At 43.2% G+C, this 23,766-nt stretch overlaps 1 protein-coding gene across 3 annotated transcripts in view; it reads left to right on the top strand.

Moving 5' to 3' along the window:
• The window catches only part of RGS12 (regulator of G protein signaling 12), a 154,524-nt gene that overhangs the window by 11,707 nt on the left and 119,051 nt on the right, over window positions 1-23,766 (top strand). For all 3 annotated transcript variants that reach the window (XM_074992405.1, XM_074992404.1, XM_074992403.1), the window contains exon 2: window positions 2,823-4,784. In XM_074992405.1, the coding sequence (XP_074848506.1) occupies window positions 2,928-4,784 (1,857 nt within the window). In that variant the 5' untranslated portion in view covers window positions 2,823-2,927. The remainder of the gene's footprint in view (window positions 1-2,822; window positions 4,785-23,766) is intronic.

Below are 23,766 nucleotides of genomic sequence, written 5' to 3' on the forward strand. Positions count from 1 at the left end.
GGATGAACAGGCCTGCCCCAGTAGACAGGCTGCATCAGATAAGATAAACTGGATCTACCCACAGTCTTTCCAAGATCCTGGCTTACCACCAGACCTGAGTTCTTTGGTGTGCTCCATTGTAATTCGTCTTGATCAATAAAGGCAAACTTTTTAAATAGTACAGTGATTTTATTTTCTATTTTGTAGACCATAGCAATCACTTCAATCTCAGGTACAGACTATTCAATCATTTTCTTGCATAGATGTGTATTACATGGAGGCAGCAGGGAAGCAACCGCAAAAGAAAGACAGTGCAGTACCCCTCCTTATCGACATGGTTGCTCAAAGCCTTCATGATGTAATGGCAGCCCTACAGGTTCCTCTGACAGCTGTTCAAACTATGCACCCAAGAAGTGTGCCTCAGTGCACCACCCATTAGCAAACATTTCATCCTTATGTTCAGGGATATTATTTGAAGTACAGCAACTGGCTATGACCATGGAAATATTCTCTTTGGTAAGCTCTTGCTTGTCACAGAGCCACCTCCACTTCCCTTTCAATCTGCCAATGATGCATTCCATTACCATACAACATTGGCTCAGCCTGTTGTTAAAATTCTCCTTACTGTGGTATAAGGTTTCATGAGCCAGGGCCGTAATGGGTAAGCCAGGTCTCCCAGGATTACTTTGGGCATTTCCATATCCCCCTCTGTATTCTTGTGATCTGGAAAGAAAGTACATGTACAGCTTTCTGTAGATGCCAGTATTCCTGAAGATGCATGTGTCATGCACTTTTCCATACCATCATGTGTTGATACACAAGTTTCTGCAGCATCATCGAGAAGCAGAGGCAAACTCCCTTTCGCGCCAAGCCCTGCCTCTTCCCGCCCCAGCTCTGCTCCTCCCCCACCCTTGCTCTGCCCCTCACCATCCCTGCCCTTGCAGTCCTGGCTCTCCCTGGGAGAGACCTGGCAGGAAAACAGCACAAGCTGTGACTGTCTTGCTGTGCTATCCCTGCTGCTGCCTCTGTGTGAGTGTGAGTGAGTGAGTGAGAGGGAGGGGGCATGGTGTAGTCTCCTGCTGCTGTTGCTGACCCTCCAGTCTTGCAAGTCCCCCCCACCAGCTGCTGGCTAGTGCTTCAGAGCTTCACCACCTTCCCACTCCACCCCTGCATTCACCAGCAGCATCAGGAAAGGCACAGTAAGGTGGCACCAGCTCATACTGCTCTCCCGTCATACTGCAGTGGAGGAGAGGGTGGGACTTGCCCCTGCACTACCGGGTACAAAAAGGCTTGGTGCAGCCAGAGAGCAGTGCAAGCTAGGGCTGCCTTGCTGTGTTTCACTCCTCTCCAATTCCAGTGAGTGAAGTGTGTGTGTGTGTGTGGGGCGGGGGGCGGGGGGGGACAGGACGGACCATAAACCTCTTTTTGCCCCAACTCTTCCCATGTTACAGAAAATAGTCTCATTTGTGGCAAAACCAAATGCTTACCTTGGTTTAAGTTAGGGTAAGAGGAAGCTGCATACTAAATTTGGTGCCTCTAGCTTTATGGTTTAGGAGGAGTCCTTGAACAAATGGAATCACAGACAGGGATTCACAGGCAGACATGCACATATATATTTATACATATAGAAGGTTTTAAACTCTGCCAAGTGTATATTTTTCCTACTTTTTTCTGAATAAAATTTTTAGAATAATTGTAAAATTCTTTTCAGCAAAGATATTTCTAGAATGTTTTCCAATAGCTCTTTGTGTAGTTTTACCCAAATTTATTACTCTGATAATGAGCCCTATGTTCCTGTTTGCAATCGGGTCACTTCCTAAAACATGGATGTTTTACATGGTTTATCTGGAAATAAGGATTGTTTGTATGAAGCTGGTATCTTACAGCAAGGGAGATGTTTAAGTCTAGAGTAAGACTTTTAGGGGTTTATCCCTTGATTAAACTTTAGAATTACTATCTCTTTTTTATCTTTATCTCTTTTTATAGCAATTAAACTTATTAACTATTCTATACAAAGCACAACTTTAAATAATATATCTGTTAATAAAGCCCAAAATAGCTCTCCTCCCCACCAGCCCATTGGAGCTGGGAAACAGAATTTAAACCATGTCCTGGGTCCAGCAGGCTCCCACCCAGCGTCCCTCCCCCTTGCCACAGCAAGGTTTATTTAATGTATATGTATTTATACAGTTTTCAAGCATTCTGGCTATAATATGCTTCTCTATGTTCTCTCTAATTTTTATTTTCCATCTTTATATAAATTTTCCCATCCACATGCAGAATAATTTTTTCTATGTGCTACGTAAAGTGCAAATGTGCACCACTAGTAGAAGCAAAAACCTAGTGGGGGTTCTTTGCTAATCTGCTGGGCAGCATTTGATTCTTTCACAAACTCACAGCTTACAGGGAACATGTGCAGAGGATGTCATTTTGCTTTGGTCAAGATAGCATCCCATATATGGCATGTGGAAGGTCATGCTGATCAAAGGACAGGCTTTCTGAGGTCCCGTCAAGAAATAATTAAAGTGGAGTGGTTCTTTCATAAAAACTGGGGGCACCCTGTTTGTACCTATATCTTAATATTCAGTAAACAAGTTGTACCATTAATTTAAAAGTAGTAATTTTTATTAACATTTTTCATGAATATTGACATCTGTCCACTGTAATTGTGTAGTTTTGCTTTGGTATTAATAAAGTAGCCAAAAGATCATGAGCCTGTGTCAATATTGTATAAGCTTGATATCTTTTATAGTGATTTTGATAAATGTATCACAAAACACTAAGAACAATGAAAAATGAAATATGAAGTTTTAAATCAACTTGTATTTTTATTTATTCTTTAGGGCTTCTGCAGATAAAGGAACCAAGATGCCAGGAAACCACTTCATGTGGAACAGGAATAAGAATTGGACTAATTAAGGGCTTCTCTGTTCTAGCAATTAACCAAAATGTATAGACCAGGAGAAACAGTGAAACATCGTCGCAATATTCATGCTTCTCCTCGGATAAGAAGCGTGGAAGTTGCAAGAGGAAGAGCTGGCTATGGGTTCACCCTTTCTGGACAAGCTCCCTGTGTTCTTAGCTGTGTTATGAAAGGAAGTCCTGCAGATTATGTGGGACTTAAAGCAGGTGATCAGATATTTGCAGTTAATGATATTAATGTTAAAAAAGCTTCTCATGAAGATGTGGTGAAACTAATAGGAAAATGTTCTGGAGTCCTGCACATGGTCATTGCTGAAAGCATCAGTCATATTGACTCATGTTCAAGTGATGAAGAAGTTGGTTTCTATGATGGGAAAGGGTGGCTGAAGCCAAAGCCTGACTCTAAAGTCTTGGGTATAAATAGAGCAGAGAAGGTTGTTGAAGAAATGCAGTCTGGTGGAATTTTTAACATGATCTTTGAAAATCCTAGTTTTTGTGCTGGTAAAGCAGAGAATTCAGTACCAAAACAAAGATTCCTTTGTGAGACTGCTGCTAGTAAATTTCAAACTGGACAAGAAAGTATAAATAATAACCCCAATCTACTTTCAAAGGAAGAAATAGCCAAAGTTTTGCATGATGATTCAGTTTTTCAAAGTGGACTTGAAAATCCAGAAGACTTTGGGTTAGATGCCAGTATATTAAATGTTGCTATGGTGGTGGGTTACCTAGGCTCAATTGAACTTCCTTCAACAAGCTCAAATCTGGAAAATGATAGTTTGCAGGCTATTCGGGGATGTATGAGACGCCTTCGAGCGGAACAGAAAATCCATTCATTGGTGTTGATGAAGATTATGCATGACTGCATTCAGCTCTGCAGTGACAAGTCTGGTGTAGTGGCAGAGTATCCTGCAGAGAAATTGGCATTTAGTGCTGTATGCCCTGATGATAGAAGATTTTTTGGACTAGTTACCATGCAGACAAATGATGATGCAAGTTTGGCTCAGGATGATGAAGGGCTTCTGCGAACATCTTGTCATGTGTTCATGGTGGATCCAGAATTATTTCATCATAAAATTCACCAAGGTATAGCAAGACGTTTTGGACTGGCATGTACAGCAGATCCAGACACAAATGGCTGTTTAGAATTTCCAACATCATCTCTGCCTGTTCTTCAATTTATCTCTGTACTCTATAGGGATATGGGCGAACAGATTGAGGGAATGCGAGCAAGAGCTTTCCTGGATGGCGATGCAGATGCTCATCAGAATAACAGTACAAGCAGTAATAGTGATAGTGGCATTGGTAATTTTAACCAAGAAGAAAAAAACAATAGAGTTTTGGTGGTTGATTTAGGAGGCAATCCAAGCAAACATATTCCTAATAGTATATGGGAAAATCCAGTTGGAAGGGGGCAGAATCAACATGCTTCCCAATGGAATGGCTTCTGTCATGAACAAGAAGGAAATGCTCCTTTAGAAGTAATTCAGAATGACAAATCACAGAATTTAAGTAAGCACTTAAATCCTTCAGCTCGCATTGAAGTTCCACTAGTTTCTTCTCGAAATTCAGTGCCACCACCCAAGAAAAGCACTGTAAGCATAGGCAATCAGAGATGGTTGCCTGTTCATGTTTTGCGAGAATGGCAACATGGAAATGCCAGTGACCAGGAGTCTTACACAGATTCTACAGATGGTTGGTCAAGTGTTAACTGTGGTACTCTTCCGCCTCCAATGAATAAAATTCCAGCTGACAGATATAGAGTTGATGGCAGCTTTGGTCCACCCCAGTTAACGTCTCATAAAAATGAATGGCCTAAGAAAGTGTTTTGCACACACAAGTTTGGTCCTCAACACAATATTAAAAAGTCTAAGGAAGCTAAAAAGGTAAGATAGTTTATATCATACAGGGAACTGCAAAACACTCCGAAGTTACTCTTATGTTTGCAGAATAAAATTTTTAAATTTGTGTAACACGTATAATTAGAAAATTGTATATAGAAGTTTTACTGTGGGGACCTCCTGAGCCATTCTTTTTCACTTCTGCAGTTGCTACAAGTGCCATGACTGACTAACCAATATACTTAATGCAAAAGCCTGACTAATGCTGAGTTGTGTAAAAATATCCCAGGATCTGAAAGTATCTTACAAATATTAATTCACAGAAGTTAACAAAACTGTTTAAGTTAAACTTGAGAGATGATGTCAGTATGTAAGGCTGAAACATTGTAGAAAGCATATTGTTGGCAAAAAACCAACCTTTTAAAAAAGCAAATTCACAGTAGAGATTAAATTTAAATACAAGCACTTGAGAAAGTAGAAATCAAAGTTAAATTTCCTTTACTATTCCAAATTTTCTGATTTGTAATAGCTTTATTTTACCCATGTAAAGATTTTCACGTGTGTCTGTCATAATGCAATATTTACACAAGTTTTTTGTTTGTGAGTTACTTTAGTTTTTAAAATAGTTGTAACATCAGGCAGGAAGAGAAGGCATGGGGCATGAAACCAACATTTGCTACTGTTTCTGCAGATTTCCTGAGAGCTGCAGGAAGGGAGTTCTAATTATGTGCACCTCTTGAGAACTTTTGTAGGGAAGTGTCTCTCTTGTGAATCTAAGGAGTTTCACAGGAGTAGAATTCTGTCAGGGTAGAATGCTGGAGGTTTACACATTCATGACAATCTGCCTACCACTTTTCTTTATGGGAGGAAAAAGTATGTTGATTACTGTGGGCATTTGTCAATGTGAAAAAAAACATTTACTAACCTTACTAGTAACTCTTGCTTTTTGATATGTTTCACGTGTCCATTCCAACATAGGTATGTGTATGCCCTGCATACAGTTGCCAGAAGTTTTTCCCTTAGTGGTATATATTGGGTTGGCTGTAGCACCTTCTAACGTTACACACTCAAACTGCTGGTATAAGGTGGTCCTCCTCACTTTGCCCTGGTTTTGTTTCTTCTTACGGACATTCTCCAAAGAGCGGATGCAGGATGGGTTTTGGAATGTACATGAGCAACACATTTTAATGAACAGTTACAGAGGGGTTGGTAACTGTTTTTTTTCTTCTTTGGAATTGACATGTGCAAGCACTCAGTGTGAGTCCCAAGTAGATGATGACCCAGAGGAGGGCTCAGAGCCTGTGATCCATTATGACTCTGAGATCCCTTTCTGCAGTACTCCTTCCTAGACTGTCACTTCCCATTTTGTACGTGTGAAGCTGCTTATTCCTTCCTAAGTGGAGTACTTTGCATTTATCTTTATTGAAGTTCATCTTACTTACCTCCAGACCATTTCTCTAGTTTGTCTAAGTCATTTTGAATTAGAATAGTTTCCTCCACAGTACTTGCAACCCCTCCCAGTTTGGTACAATCCACAAACTTTGTCAGTGTGCTCTATCTGCCATTATCTAAACTGGGTGAGCAAACTTTTTAAGTCAGGCCCCACTTTTCATCCCTGCAATTAGCAGGGTCCTCCAACTTGTCTAATGTAATCCAGACTGGTGGAAATTTCAGTTTCATGTGAGAAAACCCTTTTGGGTATGTGTAAGAAAATAACTATGTAGAATGTAAAAACTTTATTAATTGGTATATAAAAGTAAGTACACATACATAAAAACAGTAAGGTATTTCAATGAGATGGATGAGTCTGAGACCCAGCGCTTGATTGTGCTGCACCCCACCTTACAAAATTTCACACTCCCCTGAGTGGGCCTGTCCATTATGTTGCACACCCTGATCTTAATCAGTGCTGAAGACATTGAATAGAATCAGTCCCAAAACTGATCCCTGTGGAATCCAAATCATTATGCCCTTCTAGAATGACTATAAACCATTGATAACAACTCTCTGGGAACAGTTACCCAACCAGTTATGCATTCACCTAGATGCATCTTCATCTAGGTTATATTTCCTTAGTTTGTTAATGAGACATTTATGTAAGACCACATTATAATGCTTTAGTATTGTCTTGATATACTACAGCTATAGCATCCTCCTTATCCCAGAGGCTTATTATCTTATCATAGAAAGCTATCAGGTTGGTTTCACATGATCAGTTCTTTACAAATCCTTACTTATTGTTACTTATCAATTTATTCCAGATGGTTGCAAATGGATTCCTTAATTATTTGCTCCATTATTGTTCCTGATACAGAAGTTAAGCTGACTGGTTTCTAATTCCCTGGGTTGCTCTTATTTGCCTTCCTGTACGTGAACACTATATTTGCCCTTTTTTAGATTTCTGGAATTTCTCCCATCTTCTATGCCTTTTCAAAGATAAGTAATGGCTCAGATATCTCCTGTTAGGTCCTTGATTATTCTAGGATTTATTTAATTAGGTCCTGGTGATTTGAAGACATCTAATGTGTCTAAGTAAGTTTTAATGTGTTATTTTCGTATCTTAGCTCTGAACCCACCCCATTTTCATTGGCATTAACTAGTACAGGCATCCAATCATCACCAGTCTTTTAGTAGCAAAACCACACTAAAATCAACCCTCAGTGCTGCTAACATAGCACTTAGGTCCATCTCCCTGGCAGTGGTGATGTGATGTCATAGCTCCATTTATCAGGATTCCCAAAAGAGGTGCAGTCAATGTTGGAAGACCTTCCTTTTGAGTGCACAGTGCTCTTCATTGCAAGACTGATGCATTCCTTCAAACCGTAAAGGATTCCAGGGCTACCCTCTGACTGGGATGCTATACACTGGGGCAAAAGAGACATTTTAGTCCCAGCCCAGACCTTACGTGGCTCAGTATAATCTTGGAACCATTATGAACTGCCAATTGAGAAAGGGAAGTCCCCCAGACACAAACCATTTTGCCTGCAAACCAAGTCCCAACTTGCTACTATAAATGCCATTTGTGATTGGCAGGTTTAGGTGCTACAAGACGACTCCCCACAAACTGATGCAAACACATAATGGCCCCCTTTCAACTCGAGAGACGGTGGTTAGCAGTGGTGGTGAGGATCTATGGGCAGTATTTGAGTCTGCTGCTTCTCTTGTGGGTTATCCGTCCAATATTGGATTTGCATGGTCGATTGCAATAACTGCATGTCAGTCTATTTCCGAATTCTTGAGTCTGAGAGTTTTTCCTTCTGAGATGAAGTTCTTTTGTGTGGCTTGTACATATACTCTCGAAGGATGATGTGCCCTGTTGTAGCAATTGTTGCCAGGTATTTCTATCTGATGATGTAGATTCCCGGGATTTTGGATTGATTTTGAATTTTTTCATGGTGTTTTTGCGCATATCCTTGAATCTTAGCTTTGGTCTTCCGTCTGTTCACAACCCACATGACAATTCACTGAAGAGGATTTCTTTGGGAAGACGTTCATCACCCATTCTTCTCACATGACCAAGCCATCGTAGTCTTCTGCTGCTAAGGATCGCTATGAGGCTGGGTATGCCAGATCTTGACAGGACATCTTCATGTGAAACTTTATCTTGCCAGTTGATATTCATAATTCTGTGGAGGCAGCGAAGATGGAAGCTGTTCACATTTTTCTCCTGGTTCAAGTAAGTGGTCTATGTCTCAGAACCGTATAGCAAGATACTACACATGCCTGGTTGATTAGTATCTTTGTTTTCATTGTCAGCTGAGGATTGTTCCATGCTCATTTTGTAAGTCTGCCAAAAATCGTAGCTGCCTTCTCGATTCTGATGTTCAGTTCTTTGTCCATGGATAGGTTTGTGGTGACAGTAGATCCAAGGTAACAGAACTTTTGAACCATGTCAAATGGGCTGTTATCCAGAATGACATTGGGTCGCTGAGGTATACCTTGAGTGAATACAACAGTTTTCTTCATGCTTATATCAAGGGAAAACAACTTGCAGGCTCTGGGTAGAGAAACCATCAGTGACTGTAGTGTGTCTTCATTATGAGCGATGAGAGCTGCATCATCTGTGAAGAGGAGTTCCCTAACAAGGACTTTCTTGACCTTAGTTTTGGCCTTGAGTCTTGCCAGGTTGTATAGAGAACCATCTAATCTTGTGTGGAGCAATACATTGCTGTGTGTGTTTTGAAATGCACAGTTTAGTAGAACTGAGAAGAATATGCTGGAGAGGGTAGGAGCAAGAACACACCTTTGTTTGACTCCACTGTTCATCGCAAACGGTTCCGATGTAGATCCATCGTATTACACTGTTGCTTTCCATGAAATTATGTTATGAGCTTGAGTAGGATTGGTGGGCAGCCAATCTTGGTTAATATCCTGTATAGTCCTGTATCAAACACCTTTATTAAGTCCACAAATACTATGAATAATGGCTTTCCTTGTTCTGTGCATTTTTCCTGTAGTTGTCTACGTGAGAAAATCATGTCCATTGGTGACCTGCTAGCCCTGAAGCCACATTGTGTTTCTGGCTAGACTGAATCTGAGAGGTTTTGCAGGCGTTTGAATATGACACAGGCAAATGCTTTGCCTGTGATGCTCAGTAACGAGATACTTCTGTAGTTGTTGTAATCACCCTTGTCGCCTTTGTTTTTATACAGAGTGATGATCTTCGTATCTTTCATATCATGTGGGATATCTCCCGCTCTCCAACATTTTAGGAGTAAATCATAGAGGAGGGGGAAGAGCACAGCCTTATTTGCCTTCAGGACTTCAGCTGGAATTCTGTCATTTCCTGGTGCTTTTCCATTGGAGAGAGCATCAAGCGCTTGAGAAGGTTCCTCCTCGGTAGGCTCTGCATCTAGCTCAGACATTTCTGGAACAGTTGGGATGAGGTTTTCAAGTTCAGGTTGTATTGCATGCTTGTGGGAATAAAGACTTGAGTATTGTTCCACCCATCTGGACATCTGCAGCTTTTTGTCTGTGATCACCTGTCCTTTGAAATGCTTCAGTGGGGCAACTTTAGTAATGTTAGGTTCGAGTGCTTTCTTCAATCCATCATACGTGGTTTTCAGGTCACCCAAATCAGATGCTTTTTTGAATATTAGAACATAGATCAGCCCCATACTTGTTCAGACACCGCCTGGCTTCTCTCTGAAGAACGGATCTTGCGTTTCAAAGTTGATCTGTTGTGCTTTGAGATGGGTTCTTTGTTATTCAATATGCCTTGTGTTTTTCTTCAAGAAGAGGCCTAAGAATGTCACCATTTTCATTCATCCAGTCTTTGTTAGAGAATTTACATGTTCCAAAGGCAGATTCGGCACATTCATATGTTGCATCTCTCAGCATGGACCATGTTTCATCAATGGTTTGTTGGTCAGGTTTGTGTTCCATTTTGAGTAAGATCATCTATGAAGACAGAACATTTCAGTGCATCTCTGGTATTGATTTTTGGCTTATTATATTCCTTTTTCTATAGAGTTTCTTTAGGACAATTTTCACTCTGCTGATGATCAAGGAGTGATCAGTGCCACAATCTGCACTGTGATATGTGCATGTACTTTTGACAGTATCGAGATGTTTCCTGTGTACCAGTACAAGGTCAAGTTGATGCCAGTGAGCAGATCTGGGGTGGTGCCATGAAACCTTGTGACACTCATTCAAGTTAAAGAAAGTATTAGTGATGCAGTGTTGATTTTGAGAGCTGAATTTGAGAAGGTTTTGACCATTTTCATTCATTTTCCCAATAACTTGATGACCGAGGCAGACATGCCAGGACTGATGGTTGCATCCAACTCTTGCATTGAGGTTGCCAAGGATGTACAGTTATTCTCCAGTTGGAAAGGAGTCAATAACTTTATGAAGATTATAATAAAAGTGGTCCTTGTCTTTAGCACATGACGCCAACGCGGGTGCATAAGCACTGATGATGTTGACATATCCTGATTTGGTGCAGAGCTTCAGGGATATAGTGCGTTCTGATTCAGCTGTGGGCATATTGATAGATTTCAGCAGATTGTTCCGAACAGCAAATCCAACTCCATAAAGGCAGTGTTCCTCTGAACTCAAGCCCTTCCAGAAGAAAGCGTAGTTGGTTTCTGTCACTGACCCAGCATCTGCCAGCCTGGTTTCCTGGAGAGCTGTGATGTTGATGTTCCGTTTGTGTAGCTGTTGATCTATGACTGCTGTTTTGTGTATCGAGTCACTGTTCGTAAGATCATGGGCAGATTCAAGTCCCAGACACATGGTCTGCACATTCCAGCTACCGAGCTGGAGGCAAGTTGATTTATTGTTTCATTTTTTGGCAGGTACATCATTTACATCTACATTTAAATTTTTGTTCTATCCCCATGCACCCAATGAAGAAGGCAAATATGGCACATCAGCACCTTATAGACTGGGGGCGCTGCTCAGCTTGAGGCAGGTGGTAGCTGACAAGTGGAGTGGGATGACTCCTCCCACTGATGAAAGTAAGCCATGGCATCCTCCTATTTGCCAGTTGAGGAGGGCTTATAATCTGTAACTGCCACTTCCTGTGTTGTTTCCATGCTATTAGCAAGGATAGCATGTCATCTCCATTTGGCACCCTCTTACACTCTGCATTGCCTGGCCTAGAGTTTGGAGCATGTGCATTCCCCAAGCCACGCTATACCCCTCTCAGTTACCTCAGTTGAATTGAAAGGAAAGACAGAAGTCAGTATGTTTGGAACTGAGGTGACTGCAAGGAGATGCCAGAAAGCGGGTTTGATAAATCCTCCTTGCTAACCACGTTAGGGTCTCCACTCAGGATTTGCTGTCTGGGTTTACTCCCATAGCCTTTGGATCTCCCAAATCTACCCCCAAGGTGATGGGGAATTTTCTGACAGGGTTGTCTTCCCTGGGGTGACATAAGGAGTCGCACTCTCTTGGATGTCGGTGACCAAATCGTGGTTCATACGCCATTTGGATTAACCAAAATAATTCAGAAGCCCAAGTATCCCAGACCTTCATCTCATGACGAATGAGGGGGCAGAAGCCGCTCAATCCGCCCACCCACTGTCATGCTCGGGGGTCCAAGCTGCCTGCCCGGTGCCTATAGGCTGCTGGGGCTGCCCCTGTTCAGGGCTTGCGGAAGACCATGTGAGCAAGAAGAAATAATACATGGCAAATGGCGGGGAGGATTGGGCCCGCTCAATCCTCCCCACCATCATCTGGTCTCCTGTCACTGAGCTCCCCCACTGCCTGCAGCCCTCCCCCGCACCCTCCGGCCAGGCCCACTCCCAACATCCCCCTGGGCGCAGCCCTTCTCCACACCCTCTGGCCGGGCCCACTTCCAACATCCCCCTGGCCACAGCCAGGCCTACTCCCAACATCTCCCTGGCATCAGCCCTCCCCCACACCTCCCAGCCGGGCCCACTCCCAACACCTGCCTGCTTCCAACACCTCCTGGTCTGTAGCTCCCACTGCATCCCCCATCCCGTCCCCCTCTCAGCACCCACCTGGCCCAGTCCTGGAACTCCCCCCACCAGGCAAGTTAAGGACTTACCACTGGTGCAGCCCAGAGGAGTCACCACCTCCTCTACTCGAGCTGCTGGTACCCCTAGCTGTGCACAGCCATGGTTGCGTGCTGTGAAGTGGCTCCAGCTGAGTGGCGGGGTGCCCAGAGCCATGCAGTCTGGCGCATCCAGGCACGGTCCGCAGCTCCCCGGATCTTCTGGCTCGGCCCGGCCCAGCCCAGTCCCAAACCTTGCCCCCCCAGCCTGCAGCTCCCTCCGGCCTGACCCAGCCCAGTCCCAACATCTCCCCCGCATCCTCCAGCCTGGCCCGGCCTGGCCTGGCCTGCTCCCAACACCCTGGTCAGGCAGCTCCAGCCATGCTCTGCAGCACCCCCCACACCCTCTGGCTTGGCCTGGCCCTGCCCGCTCCCCATACCCACCCCGACCTGGCCCTCGAACCCCTCTGGCCCACTGCTCCCTGCACCCCCTCAGGAAAGCTAAGGAATTAGCACTGGCACAGCCCGGAAGAACCACCACCTCTTCTACCAGACCCGCTGATACCTCCACCTGCGCATAGCAAAGCGTCTCCTGCCACGTGGTGCATTAGCTGCGGCTACGTGCTGCAAAGTGGCTCTGGGCACGCAGTGGGGTGCCCACAGCCATACGGTCAGGCGGTTCCAGCCACTCTCCACTCCCCCCGCATCCTCTGGCCCAGCCTGGTCCACTCCCAACACCCAGCCCACAGCTCCGCCCCCACATTCTGGCCTGGCCCAGCTCGCTCCCAACACGCTCCCAGCCCGCAGCTCCCTCCACACCCTCTAGCCCGGCCTAGCCTGCTCCCAACACTCCCCTGGTTTTGAGATCATTTGATCCTGGCACTCAGTCCATTTGACCTCTGTACTCCTTTTGCAACACACTTCCCCATTCTTTTTCAGGGACCCTTCTCAAGAGAGTTTGCTCTGACAGGCGCTAAATCACCGTCTCCAGCTAGGTGCCATAGAACCACTACATCAACATCTATGAGGCAAGGAGTTTCTACTCTCATTACTTTTAAATCCCTAAAATAAAAGGAGAATGTAGATCCATATTTGACCTCATAGATCTCAACAGTTTGTCATATCTCAGAAATTCAAGATGGTCATCTGATTGATGAACATTCCAACCGTAGAATAAAGAGACTGTTTTTTTTCAGCCCTCAAACTGTAGAATGCCTGCTTTCATATCTCAGTCTTACTCATTTGCAGGTTATTTCTCAGTTTCACTCTGAGACATGACCATTGCCATGACCATGTAGGGTCCTCCCCTTCAGACTAGCATCAGTCCTAAGAGTCTGATCCAAAGTTCTCTTACTGGTAGTCTAATGCTTATGTTCACAAGGCATAAGGTTTACCCATATGTGGACATCTGTTTCTTCAGCGCCTGATTTCTCTAGGAAGCCCACAAAGCCGTCAACACTGTGGTAAACTTGTTACACAACTGGATTTACAGATCTACACCCAGATGCTTGCCTTCACTCCAGTGCAGTGCCTGGATTTCCTAGGTGCTGACCTACATACTATACAGGCCAACGTCCCCCCCTACTGCCACACAGGTTTCTATAGTTGGTTTCACTCATATATGCTATTCAGTACAGTCTGCAGATACCAGCTTGGCTTTGCTTCGCTTCCAGCTTTTGGGGCACATATAAATAGGCATGACGTGATACCAGACACCCAACTATATGTGCAGTGCCTCCAGCTATGGTTCAGTTTGGTTTAGAGACTGAACAGAGGCCAGCTGCACAACCACGTGTTTCTACCCGCCATGATCAAACTGGTGAAAGGAGCCAGCCAATGTGTGCAAACCACCACCATCATGTCACCATATTATCACCAAACAATGTCACCATCATTGCTTTTTACCTACGGCATCTCATTTATGGGGTGGGCTGTGCATAAATGGCCTCATGACTCAAGGCAAACAGTTCTCTATAGAGATGTTGCTCCACATTGGTCCCCTGAACTGAGACCAGCCAGGAATGCCTGCACGCATTTGCTCCAGTTGATCACAGAATCACATACAAAGACCCTAACAGACAATATAGCCTGCATATACTAGATCAACTGACCGTAATGGGCCTGGTCACCCTCCCTATGCATGGAGGCAATGAGATTATGGAACTAGTGAACCTCCCACAAAATTGCTCTGTCTATGGTTTACTTCCCAGAAACATGAAACTTGATTATGAACAATCACAGCTGCAAATCCTCATGCGATCACAGATGGGAGAGATACCTATCGCTATTCCACAACTTATTCAGATGTAGGAAAAACCATCCAAAAACCTGTTTGACACTCAGCAGAACAAGAAATGTCCACATTACTGCTCTAGTTTGGGGGTGGGACAGCACACTCTGGGTGATGTCTTCTCCCCTGGCACTCATAGCTTTTTTACACCTTTCTTGTGTTTCCTTTACTGCTGAAGGTCCTGCAAAAGATATAAAGAAAGGGACTGCACATCATTCTGATTGCTCATGGTTAGCTGAGACGGATCTAGTACTCTTACCTAGTACAGCTTGTGATGTTCCTGCTGATTTCTCTCCTAACCTTCCTGCACAGGAGAAAGGGAATAGTAACAGAGAGGGAGCAGTGCTAGTCTATATACTATCAAAACAAAAAGGAGTCAAGTAGCACTTTAAAGACTAGCAAAATAATTTATTAGGTGAGCTTTCGTGGAACAGACCCACTTCTTCAGACCATAGCCATACCAGAACAGACTCAATATTTAAGGCACAGAGAACCAAAAACAGTGATCAAGGAGGACAAATCAGGAGAAGGGGTATATCCTGCATCCCAGTTTAGGATTCTTTTCCTTAAAGCATGGTTCCTCCTTGGTTCCAACACCTAGAGAGTGCCTGTTCAAGAGAAGTACAAGAGTTTCTACTGCACAGTAGACAGTCCCCCACACAAAGTACTTAACTGTAGAAATGGTCCAGGTTCCAGATTTGGTGCATGTCCCAACAAATCTCCTTAACATTCTTGACCCTTCTACACATCCTAGATTCCTATACAGTCAGGGTTGCCTCTATGCTGTTTTAGGGTCTATCTAGTAGTTATTGCAGCCTTTCACCAACGTATAAAGGGATACCTAATGCTGTTGCACCCACCCACTCAAAGGTTTCTTAAGGGTATAATAAATTTTTCCCTCTCAACTTTTTTCACCCTATGTGGACCCTAAATCTGGTAATGAAAAGGCTGACTCGGCTCCCCTTCAGTTTATGGTTATATTTCACTCATGTACCTAACAGTGAAAACAATCTTCTTGATAGTAAAGATTACCTTGGCTAGAAGAATAGGAGAGAAGAGAGCTCTGATGGTGCATCCCCCAGATGCAGTATTTTTTCCAGACAAGGGTACACTGACACCACATCCAAAATTCAGCCCTAAAGTAACCTCTGCATTTCACATTGTCTACGTCCAGCCTCACCAAGACAATAGGGAGGCTATACTACATATCTTAGCTATTAGGAGTGCCTGGGCCTTCTGCCTTGAAAAGACAGATGGATCCAGGAAGTCCTCTAGATTTCTCCTCTGTGTGGTGGAAAGATTCAAGGATGCAGCAATACAAGCCTAAAGGCACTCGGTAAGTGAGTCTTGAATTGTATCAGACAGTGTTACCAAATTTGTAACACGATCTCTCCTAGTTGGTGTACATACACTCCACAAGATCAATCTCATCACCCGTAGGCTTAACAAGAATGTCCGTATCTCAGAGGTCCATGAGCAGTGACATGAGTGACACTTTTGCAGAATACCACATGCCCCCTGGGAACTCCACCTCTGATACCATCTTTTGGCTTCATGGTACTGTCGTGTAAGTGATTCAACTCAGAAGTCCCAGCCCTCCAGAAGGGGTACTGCTCAGGCATCTTGTCCAGTGGAGCACCAAAAGGGAAAAAACTTGAAGAAGTTACTCATTTTGTGTGGTAATAATGATTCTTTGAGATGTGTCCCCACTCCAACTGGAACTCCACAACTCACCTTCCTCCTTTCAACTTCAGAGTTCTTCTCTACCACAGAGTCATAGATAAGGAAATGAGGCGTGTTAGCCAATGTGCACTGACTAGCCTCACGGCACAGCATAAAGAGAGAATGCCCATGCATGGCAAAATAGACTTCAGATCCCACTGAAGTTCTCTGATCAGCAAAATGGGGATGAAGACATGCCTATGGTGGAGCACATGGAGAGAGACACTTCTTGAAGAACCATCATTATTGCACAAGGTGGGTAACTTCTCCTTTCAGGCATTTCAGTGGACCTTAGAATGGTTACAGGCTGGCATACTTACAGGCTTGGCAATGTAAGGTGGTTATTTTTAAGAAACGGGCATGACGCTGGCAAAAATAACTGTTGTTTTTTTGTGGAATATATACTTAAAAGGTATTCTTTACTGTGTGCAGGTCACTTTTTTATGCTCTGTGTGGTGATGTTGAGAGGTACCTTGGTCTTGTCAAATACACGCTGCTAACTGGGGCTTTGTGTAACTTGTGCATTAGTTCCTGGAGCAGAAATTCCTCCTATTTATTTGTTAATAAATGTTTAAACGGAGCCCCAAATTTACAGGGATTAAGATCAGGTTCTGTACTATCTGCATCTGCTGTAGGCTCCACAGCGAGCTACTTTTTTGGGGATGCATCAGCTCTTCCAAGTCTGGACCTAGAATATGCTGCTTCTACTCCCACTGCATGCTCTGGAACCAGTTTCAGCATCAGGGCAACTTCATTGTCCCCATTCAATGCCTACTACTTTCTTCCATCAGTCCCAATGCTGGATTCTGGAACTAGCATGGCACCATCCTGGCTGACTAGGTGATCATGCATCAGGGTTGTGTCCAGGCTGAGAATGGTGTCCAGCACCAGTCAATTTAATAAAATATAATATAATATAATATACAGGTGTGAAGTTGCCAAGGTGCCTGGAGTGCGGTTCTGGTCTCTGGTTTTCTGGTACTTTAGAACGGCTTAATCTGCTCCCTGCACTGGCCATGAATCCAGTAATTTTGCAATCCGTCAACTTCTTAATTATTTGTGAGTATGCATTGTTACTCATTTCCACAGTTTTGATGGCTTTGCATTGGAGGTTTACCATTACCAGACTGCTCATATGACCTTAATGCAGTATGATTTGCAAAAAGGTTGTTCTGTTCAGTTTCCATTGCAAACAGAGTTTGCAGCTGTGGTGTTCTTACTGCTCAATAGTCAGAGAGGTTTATGCTGTCTCAGTCAGCTGCTGCAGTATACCAGCAATGGTGGTTTTCCTTTTTAGTGGAAGAGATTCAAGAGCCCTTGGAGTAGTAAGGAGAGAGGAAATTGGCTCCTGAGATTGTGGAATACTTTTTGGAGGACTCTCAGGATCTGAGTCAAGAGGGCTGTGTCTACAGTGTAAAACAATAAGGCTTGAACCCTGAGTCAATGCCTGACCTGAGCTCAGATCCCTCCAGAGTGGCCTGCATAAGTTGGGTGGGGAGAGACTGGCTAAGCAGCAGTACAGTGGAAAGGGAGCTAGGGGTTATGGTGGATGGTGGATGAAAGGCTGGATATGAGTAAACAGAGTGCCCTAGTAGCCAAGAAATCTAACGGCATATTAGGGTACATTAGGAGGAGCATTACGAGCAGATCTAGAGAAGTGGTTATTCCCCTCTATTTGGCACTGGTGATGCCACCTCTGGAATATTGTGTCCAGAATTGGGCCCCCAGTATAAAAAAGATGTGGATGTGCTGGAGCAGGTTCAGTGGAGGGCAACAAAAATGATTAAGGGGATGGAGCACATGACCTATGAGGAAAGGCTGAGGGATTTGGGCTTATTTAGTTTATGGAAGAGAAGACTGAGGGGTGTCTTAATAGCATCCTTCAACTTCCTAAAGGGGTGTGCTCTAAAGAGTATGGAGAGAAATTGTTCTCAGTGGTGATGGATGGCAGAACAAGGAGCAATGGTCTGAAGTTACAGAGGGAGAGGTGTAGGTTGGATACTAGGAAAAAGTACTTCACCAGGAGGGTGGTGAAGCACTGGAATGCGTTGCCTGGGGACTTGGTGGATTCGCCATCCTTCGAGGTTTTTAAATGCCGGCTTGACAAGGTCCTGGCTAGGATGACTTAGTTGGGTTTGATGCTGCTTGAAGCAGGGGCTGGACTAGATGACCTCCTGAGGTCCCTTCCAGCCCTGTGATTCTAAGCTAAGTCCTGGCTTAGTATGAATGGAAGGCTTGAGTCTGAGTCTGAATTTGTGCATACACTGGAATACAGGTGTACCCTGTGTCTTTCTGAGCTGTAACTGGTGGGATGCAGTAGCTTGCACTCCATGCCTAATTTTAAAAGCTCTGTGTCTTTTTACAGAATCTGAGACAGTAGCCTTCATTTTTGAGGGAAAATACTTTTTCATGATTAATTTTAGTATCTGTCTTGTTATGACATTTATATTTTACTTCATTTCTCACGGATTTGTGTATGGTGTCTTTAGTTTACATAAGTGATAAGATAAGGAGAGTTCTAATCTGGTCATTATTACGGTTTCTTTTCTCACACAATCCGTCTGTACTGGATAAGTTTTTATCGACTACCCAGTTCTTTATAGAAAACATCTGCTATAATAACTGTTTTTTATCTATCACCCAGTTTTGTTTATATTTTTTGTATATATCTTAGTAGTTTGAGAAGTTTGTTTTATTCAGCACACCTGATTCTGAAAGATGTAAAATCCTGAGGTTAACTAGGTATAGCTCAACACTCAATGATATGAAATTCTTAAGTAAAGGTCACTTTACAGATTAAAATCCAGTTAGAACTCAAACATACTCTTTGCTTAGTACCAGAGAGAAAGCCGTGCTAGTCTATATACTATCAAAACAAAAAAGCAGTAAAGTAGCACTTTAAAGACTAACAAAATAATTTATTAGGTGAGCTTTCGTAGGACAGACCCATTTCTTCAGACCATAGCCATACCAGAACAGACTCACTATTTAAGGCATAGAGATCCAAAACTAGTAATCAAGGTTGACAAATCAGAAAAAAATTATCAAGGTGAGCAAATCAGAGAGCACAAGGGCGGGAGTGGGGGGGAAGTCAAGAATTAGATGAAGCCAAATATGCAGAAGAGCCCCTATAGTGTCCCAGAAAATTTGCATCTTGGTTCAAACCATGTGTTAATGTGTTGAATTTGAATATGAAAGAGAGTTCAGCAGTTTCTCTTTCCAAAGCAGAGTGAAAATTCTTCTTTAATAAGACGCAAACTCTTAGGTCATTAACAGAATGCCCCACTCCATTAAAATGTAGACTAACTTGTTTGTGGATCAGGAGTGCTTTGATGTCTGTTTTGTGCCCATTAACTCTTTGTCTGAGAGAGTTTTTGAAATCTGTCCAATATACAAAGCATGTGGGCATTGTTGGCACATGCTGGCATATATGATGTTAGTTGAGGAACATGAGAATGTGCCCGTGATTCTGTGACTAACCTGGTTAGGTCCATAAGCTTTCGTGGGCAAAGACCTGCTTCATCAGATGCATGAGTGTGAGGTGGTGGTTTCAGAGGAGTATTAGAACCCCCCCCCTCCACTCATGCATCTGATGAAGCGGGTCTTTGCCCACGAAAGCTTATGCTCCAAAATATATGTTAGTTTATAAGGTGCCACAAGACTTTTTGCTGTTCTCGAAGCTACAGACTAACACAGCTACCTCTCTGATACTCGTTAGGTCCAGTGATGATATCGCCGGAATAGATATGTGGACAAAGCTGGCAGCGGGCTTTGTTGCAAGGAAAAGTCCCAGGAATGGTGTTCCTGCAGTATAGGCTGTGGCTGTGGGTGAGAATCCTCATAAGGTTGGGAGGTTGTCTGTAGGAGAGAACAGGCCTGTCACCTAGAGCCTTCTGGAGTGTGGCATCCTGATTAAGGATAGGATGTAGGTCTTTAATAATGCCTTGCAGTGGTTTGAGTTGGGGGCTGTAGCTAATGACCAGTGGTGTTCTGTTCTTGGCTTTTTCGAGCGTATCTTGGAGTAGCTGGTCTCTGGGTATTCGTCTGGCCCGGTCAATTTGTTTTTTTATTTCTCCTGGTGGGTAATTCAGGTTTAATTCAGGTCTTTACCAAATATTCATAAACCTGCAACAAAGCCAGCTGCCAGCTTTGTCCACATATCTATTCTGGCGATACCATCACTGGAGCTAACCAGGTTAGTCCATTTAGTCTATTTTTGGTTCTCTGTGCCTTAAATATTGAGTCTGGTCTGGTGTGGCTATGGTCTGAAGAAGTGGGTCTGTCCCACGAAAGCTCACCTAATAAATTATTTTGTTAGTCCTTAAAGTGCTACTTTACTGCTTTTTTGTTTTGATATTCTTTGCTAATACACTAAAGATTTTGGAAGTTCATATGTAAATTAATAAACATTAAAAAAGAAATTAAAAGTGTTGATATTTACTACAAGGGACTAAAACTTGCTAAATTGTCATAGGGACTCTTTTAGTGTCTTTACCATTCCAAGTTTGGGCTTCAGGAATTTTGGCTTTCCTTTTCAGCCTCTGCTCATACATCTGTCTACTCTTCTGATTGTGCTTTGTTGATACACAGATTGTGTGTTTCAAGTGTAGACCGTGTCTTATACCATGACATAATAAATAAATTGTAATAAAATTCATAGGTACTCTGCACTGAAAAAGAGAGATGAGCTAGCATATCTGCACAATTCAAGGTAATTTTTAGCCAGATGGCAGTATGCTTCTTTGAAAAAGTCTGCTTAATCTTTACGAGTTTTTCTGCAGTAGTTCATAATAAATAACAAGGGTACTTGGTAGTATTCCTCCCTATAAGTTCATCTGACTATTGATTAACTGTGCATATTAAAGCCTTTCAATTACTAGTCAAACACGTATCAAAGACATGCCTTCTGAAATCTTCCTTTATACCAGTGGTGCTCAAATTTTTCATGTTGCACCCCCATTTACCAGTAATGGAATCTGTCTGTGCTCTTTCCCCCAGCTTACTGCATAGTTGGCTCAGCAGAAGACTTTGGGTTGAAGGCAGATCTGTGGGCTGAAGTGGAGATAGGGAAGGAACAAGGTCTATATACAGAGCTGGCCTGGAATTGGAGAGGAAATGGGGGCAGAGTGGAGCTGGGCTGGGCTGGTGGAGGAGTGAAGCAGAGGTCAGAGCTGTGGCTAGGGTGGATGTGTCTCTCTGCCCCCTGTTGAGGTTGGCCTGGGCCTTAACACGTGTTCCACCCGGACTTTAACCCGTGTTCCCCCTGGACGCACAAATGGTTAGTTTGAGGATCACTGCTTTATGGAAAAATATTATGACTTCCTACAACCTAGTTAATTTACAAGTTCTAAATTGTAATAGTTTCTGTTGTGGGCATAGATGCATTTTCCTCAGTAGATTCTCACTAGAGTCTCACTTTGACTGTGGTTGCTGGAGATACTGTTCCTATAGGATTTTGTGCGTGTGTGTGTGTGTGTGTGTGTGTGTGTGTGTGTGTGTATGTAGGTGGGTGTGCACGCGCGTGCATGCAGACTCATGACTGGTCAGTTTCCCAGGTCCCCTAAGTGATGGGAGCTGGGAACCAAGCGGCAGCCTGATTCCCGTCTCCCCGCTGCTTGCCGCCTGTGGGACCTGGGAAACTGACTAGCCATGGGAGCCAGGAAACTGACCAGCTCTGGTGGGCTGCTCAGTTTCCTGGCTCCTGCAAGCCCACAGGAGCTGGGAGCCAGGCAGCAGCCTGGTTCCCATCACCCTTCGACTTGTGCAAAAATTCGAGTTACGCAGGGGTTGCAGGAATGCAACCCCTATGTAGCTTGAGGGTTTACTGAATTTGCTATGGGTTGTACCCTTTGGTGCAGAATATTACTTCAGATCTAAGCTCTCATTTTGCAAAAGGAGAAGTTACTTTCAGATCTTATGATTGAAAGAGTCTTCAGTTAAAAACCATATGTGAACCAATGCAATGACACCTGCCTGGATCTGAATTTTTGAAAATCATCATTTGGCTCAATGAGTGTTAAGGTTGGAATTTAAGGATGACAGTTTTGAATGTCACTGAAGATAATTTTATAGCAGAAATAGCCAGCTAAGCCGCTTGTTCCACAGTCTGAAATTGTTCCGGAGTGTCAAAAACCCCAGGAGTCTACTCTTTAGTGTCTCCCTGGCAGCTTCTACAGTATAGTTATTCACCATCAATACTCTGAACATTGAAAATATAAAAGTAGAACAAAGACAATTTACTGTAAAAATACAGGGAATACTGCATTATTTGTTTTCATAGTGAGTTAAGAAAATCCTTATTTAAAGCTTTTCTGAAATACCCCAGAAATAAGAAGTCTTTTTCCAGAATTTGGGTTTAGCTTCCTGCTAAGTACAATGAGTGTTGGCAAAACATTTTACCATAAAGAATACTTCTAAATGGAGTCTCTAGAGAATATATACCAGTGGGAATTGCAGAGTCACCAGTGGGAATCATAGGTTGTGTCTACACTAGCCCAAATCTTCGAAATGGCCATGCAAATAGCCATTTCGGAGATTACTAATCAGGCACTGAAATGCATATTCAGCACCTCATTAGCATGCCGCCAGCTGCAGCCCTTCGAAATTGCCGCTTTTCGCTGCCACGTGGCTCGTCCAGACAGGAGTCCTTTTCAAAAGGACGCTGCCAACTTTGAAATCCCCTTATTCCCATCAGCATTTAAATCTGTGATTTTTAGGGTCTAGGAAAATTATGAATTCAAGTTCTTAGGTTTGCCTTTCTAATGTATGGCATAATTTTCCTTAGAAGAAGATGACTGAGAAGTCAGATATAGATTGATTCTTTCATGAAAAATGTTCAGCCACAAGGTGACAGGGCCTTTTTGTCTCTTTTTGGTTTCTGTGTATGGCATTTCCCTGACCTTAAAAAGAGTTCTGTCTTAAAACCTTGCATCTCTCACCATGGCCATGTCTACACTAGCCCAAAACTTTGAAATGGCCATGCAAATGGCCATTTTGAAGTTTACTAACGAAGCACTGAAATACATATTCAGCGCCTCATTAGAATGCCAGCAGCCGCGGCACTTCGAAATTGACACGGCTTGCTGCCGCGTGGCTCAGCCAAACAGGGACTAGGAATAAGGGGATTTCGAAGTTGCCAGGGTCCTTTTGAAAAGGAGCCCCATCTGGACGAGCTGCGTGGCGGCGAGCTGCGTCTAATGTAGACGTAGCCCATGAGAAATTGTTTCAATAAAATAATAACCTTACCCACCTTAAGACTCAAGAATATTTAATAGCAACTGAAAAGTTTTTAAATAGCAGCTTTTTATTAATTTTTCCTCACATAGGTTTTTCTTCCCTGCCTTTGTGTGAGTCACTGTTCCTAACTCTAAAATGTCTTCTTTTCTTCTAAATGTTTTGTTTTGCTGTATTTAAAAGTTACATTAAGCAAAAATAATTCTGTATGCTTACAATTATATGTTCAGAATTAACTGTACAAAGTAGGGGAAAAAACAGGTAGAACTCTGTGAAGCAATATTATTGTTCTATAAAATAATGTATTTTTAACATCCTTC

The sequence above is a fragment of the Carettochelys insculpta genome, chromosome 4 (assembly GCF_033958435.1).
Source record: "Carettochelys insculpta isolate YL-2023 chromosome 4, ASM3395843v1, whole genome shotgun sequence".
NCBI lineage: Eukaryota > Metazoa > Chordata > Testudines > Carettochelyidae > Carettochelys > Carettochelys insculpta.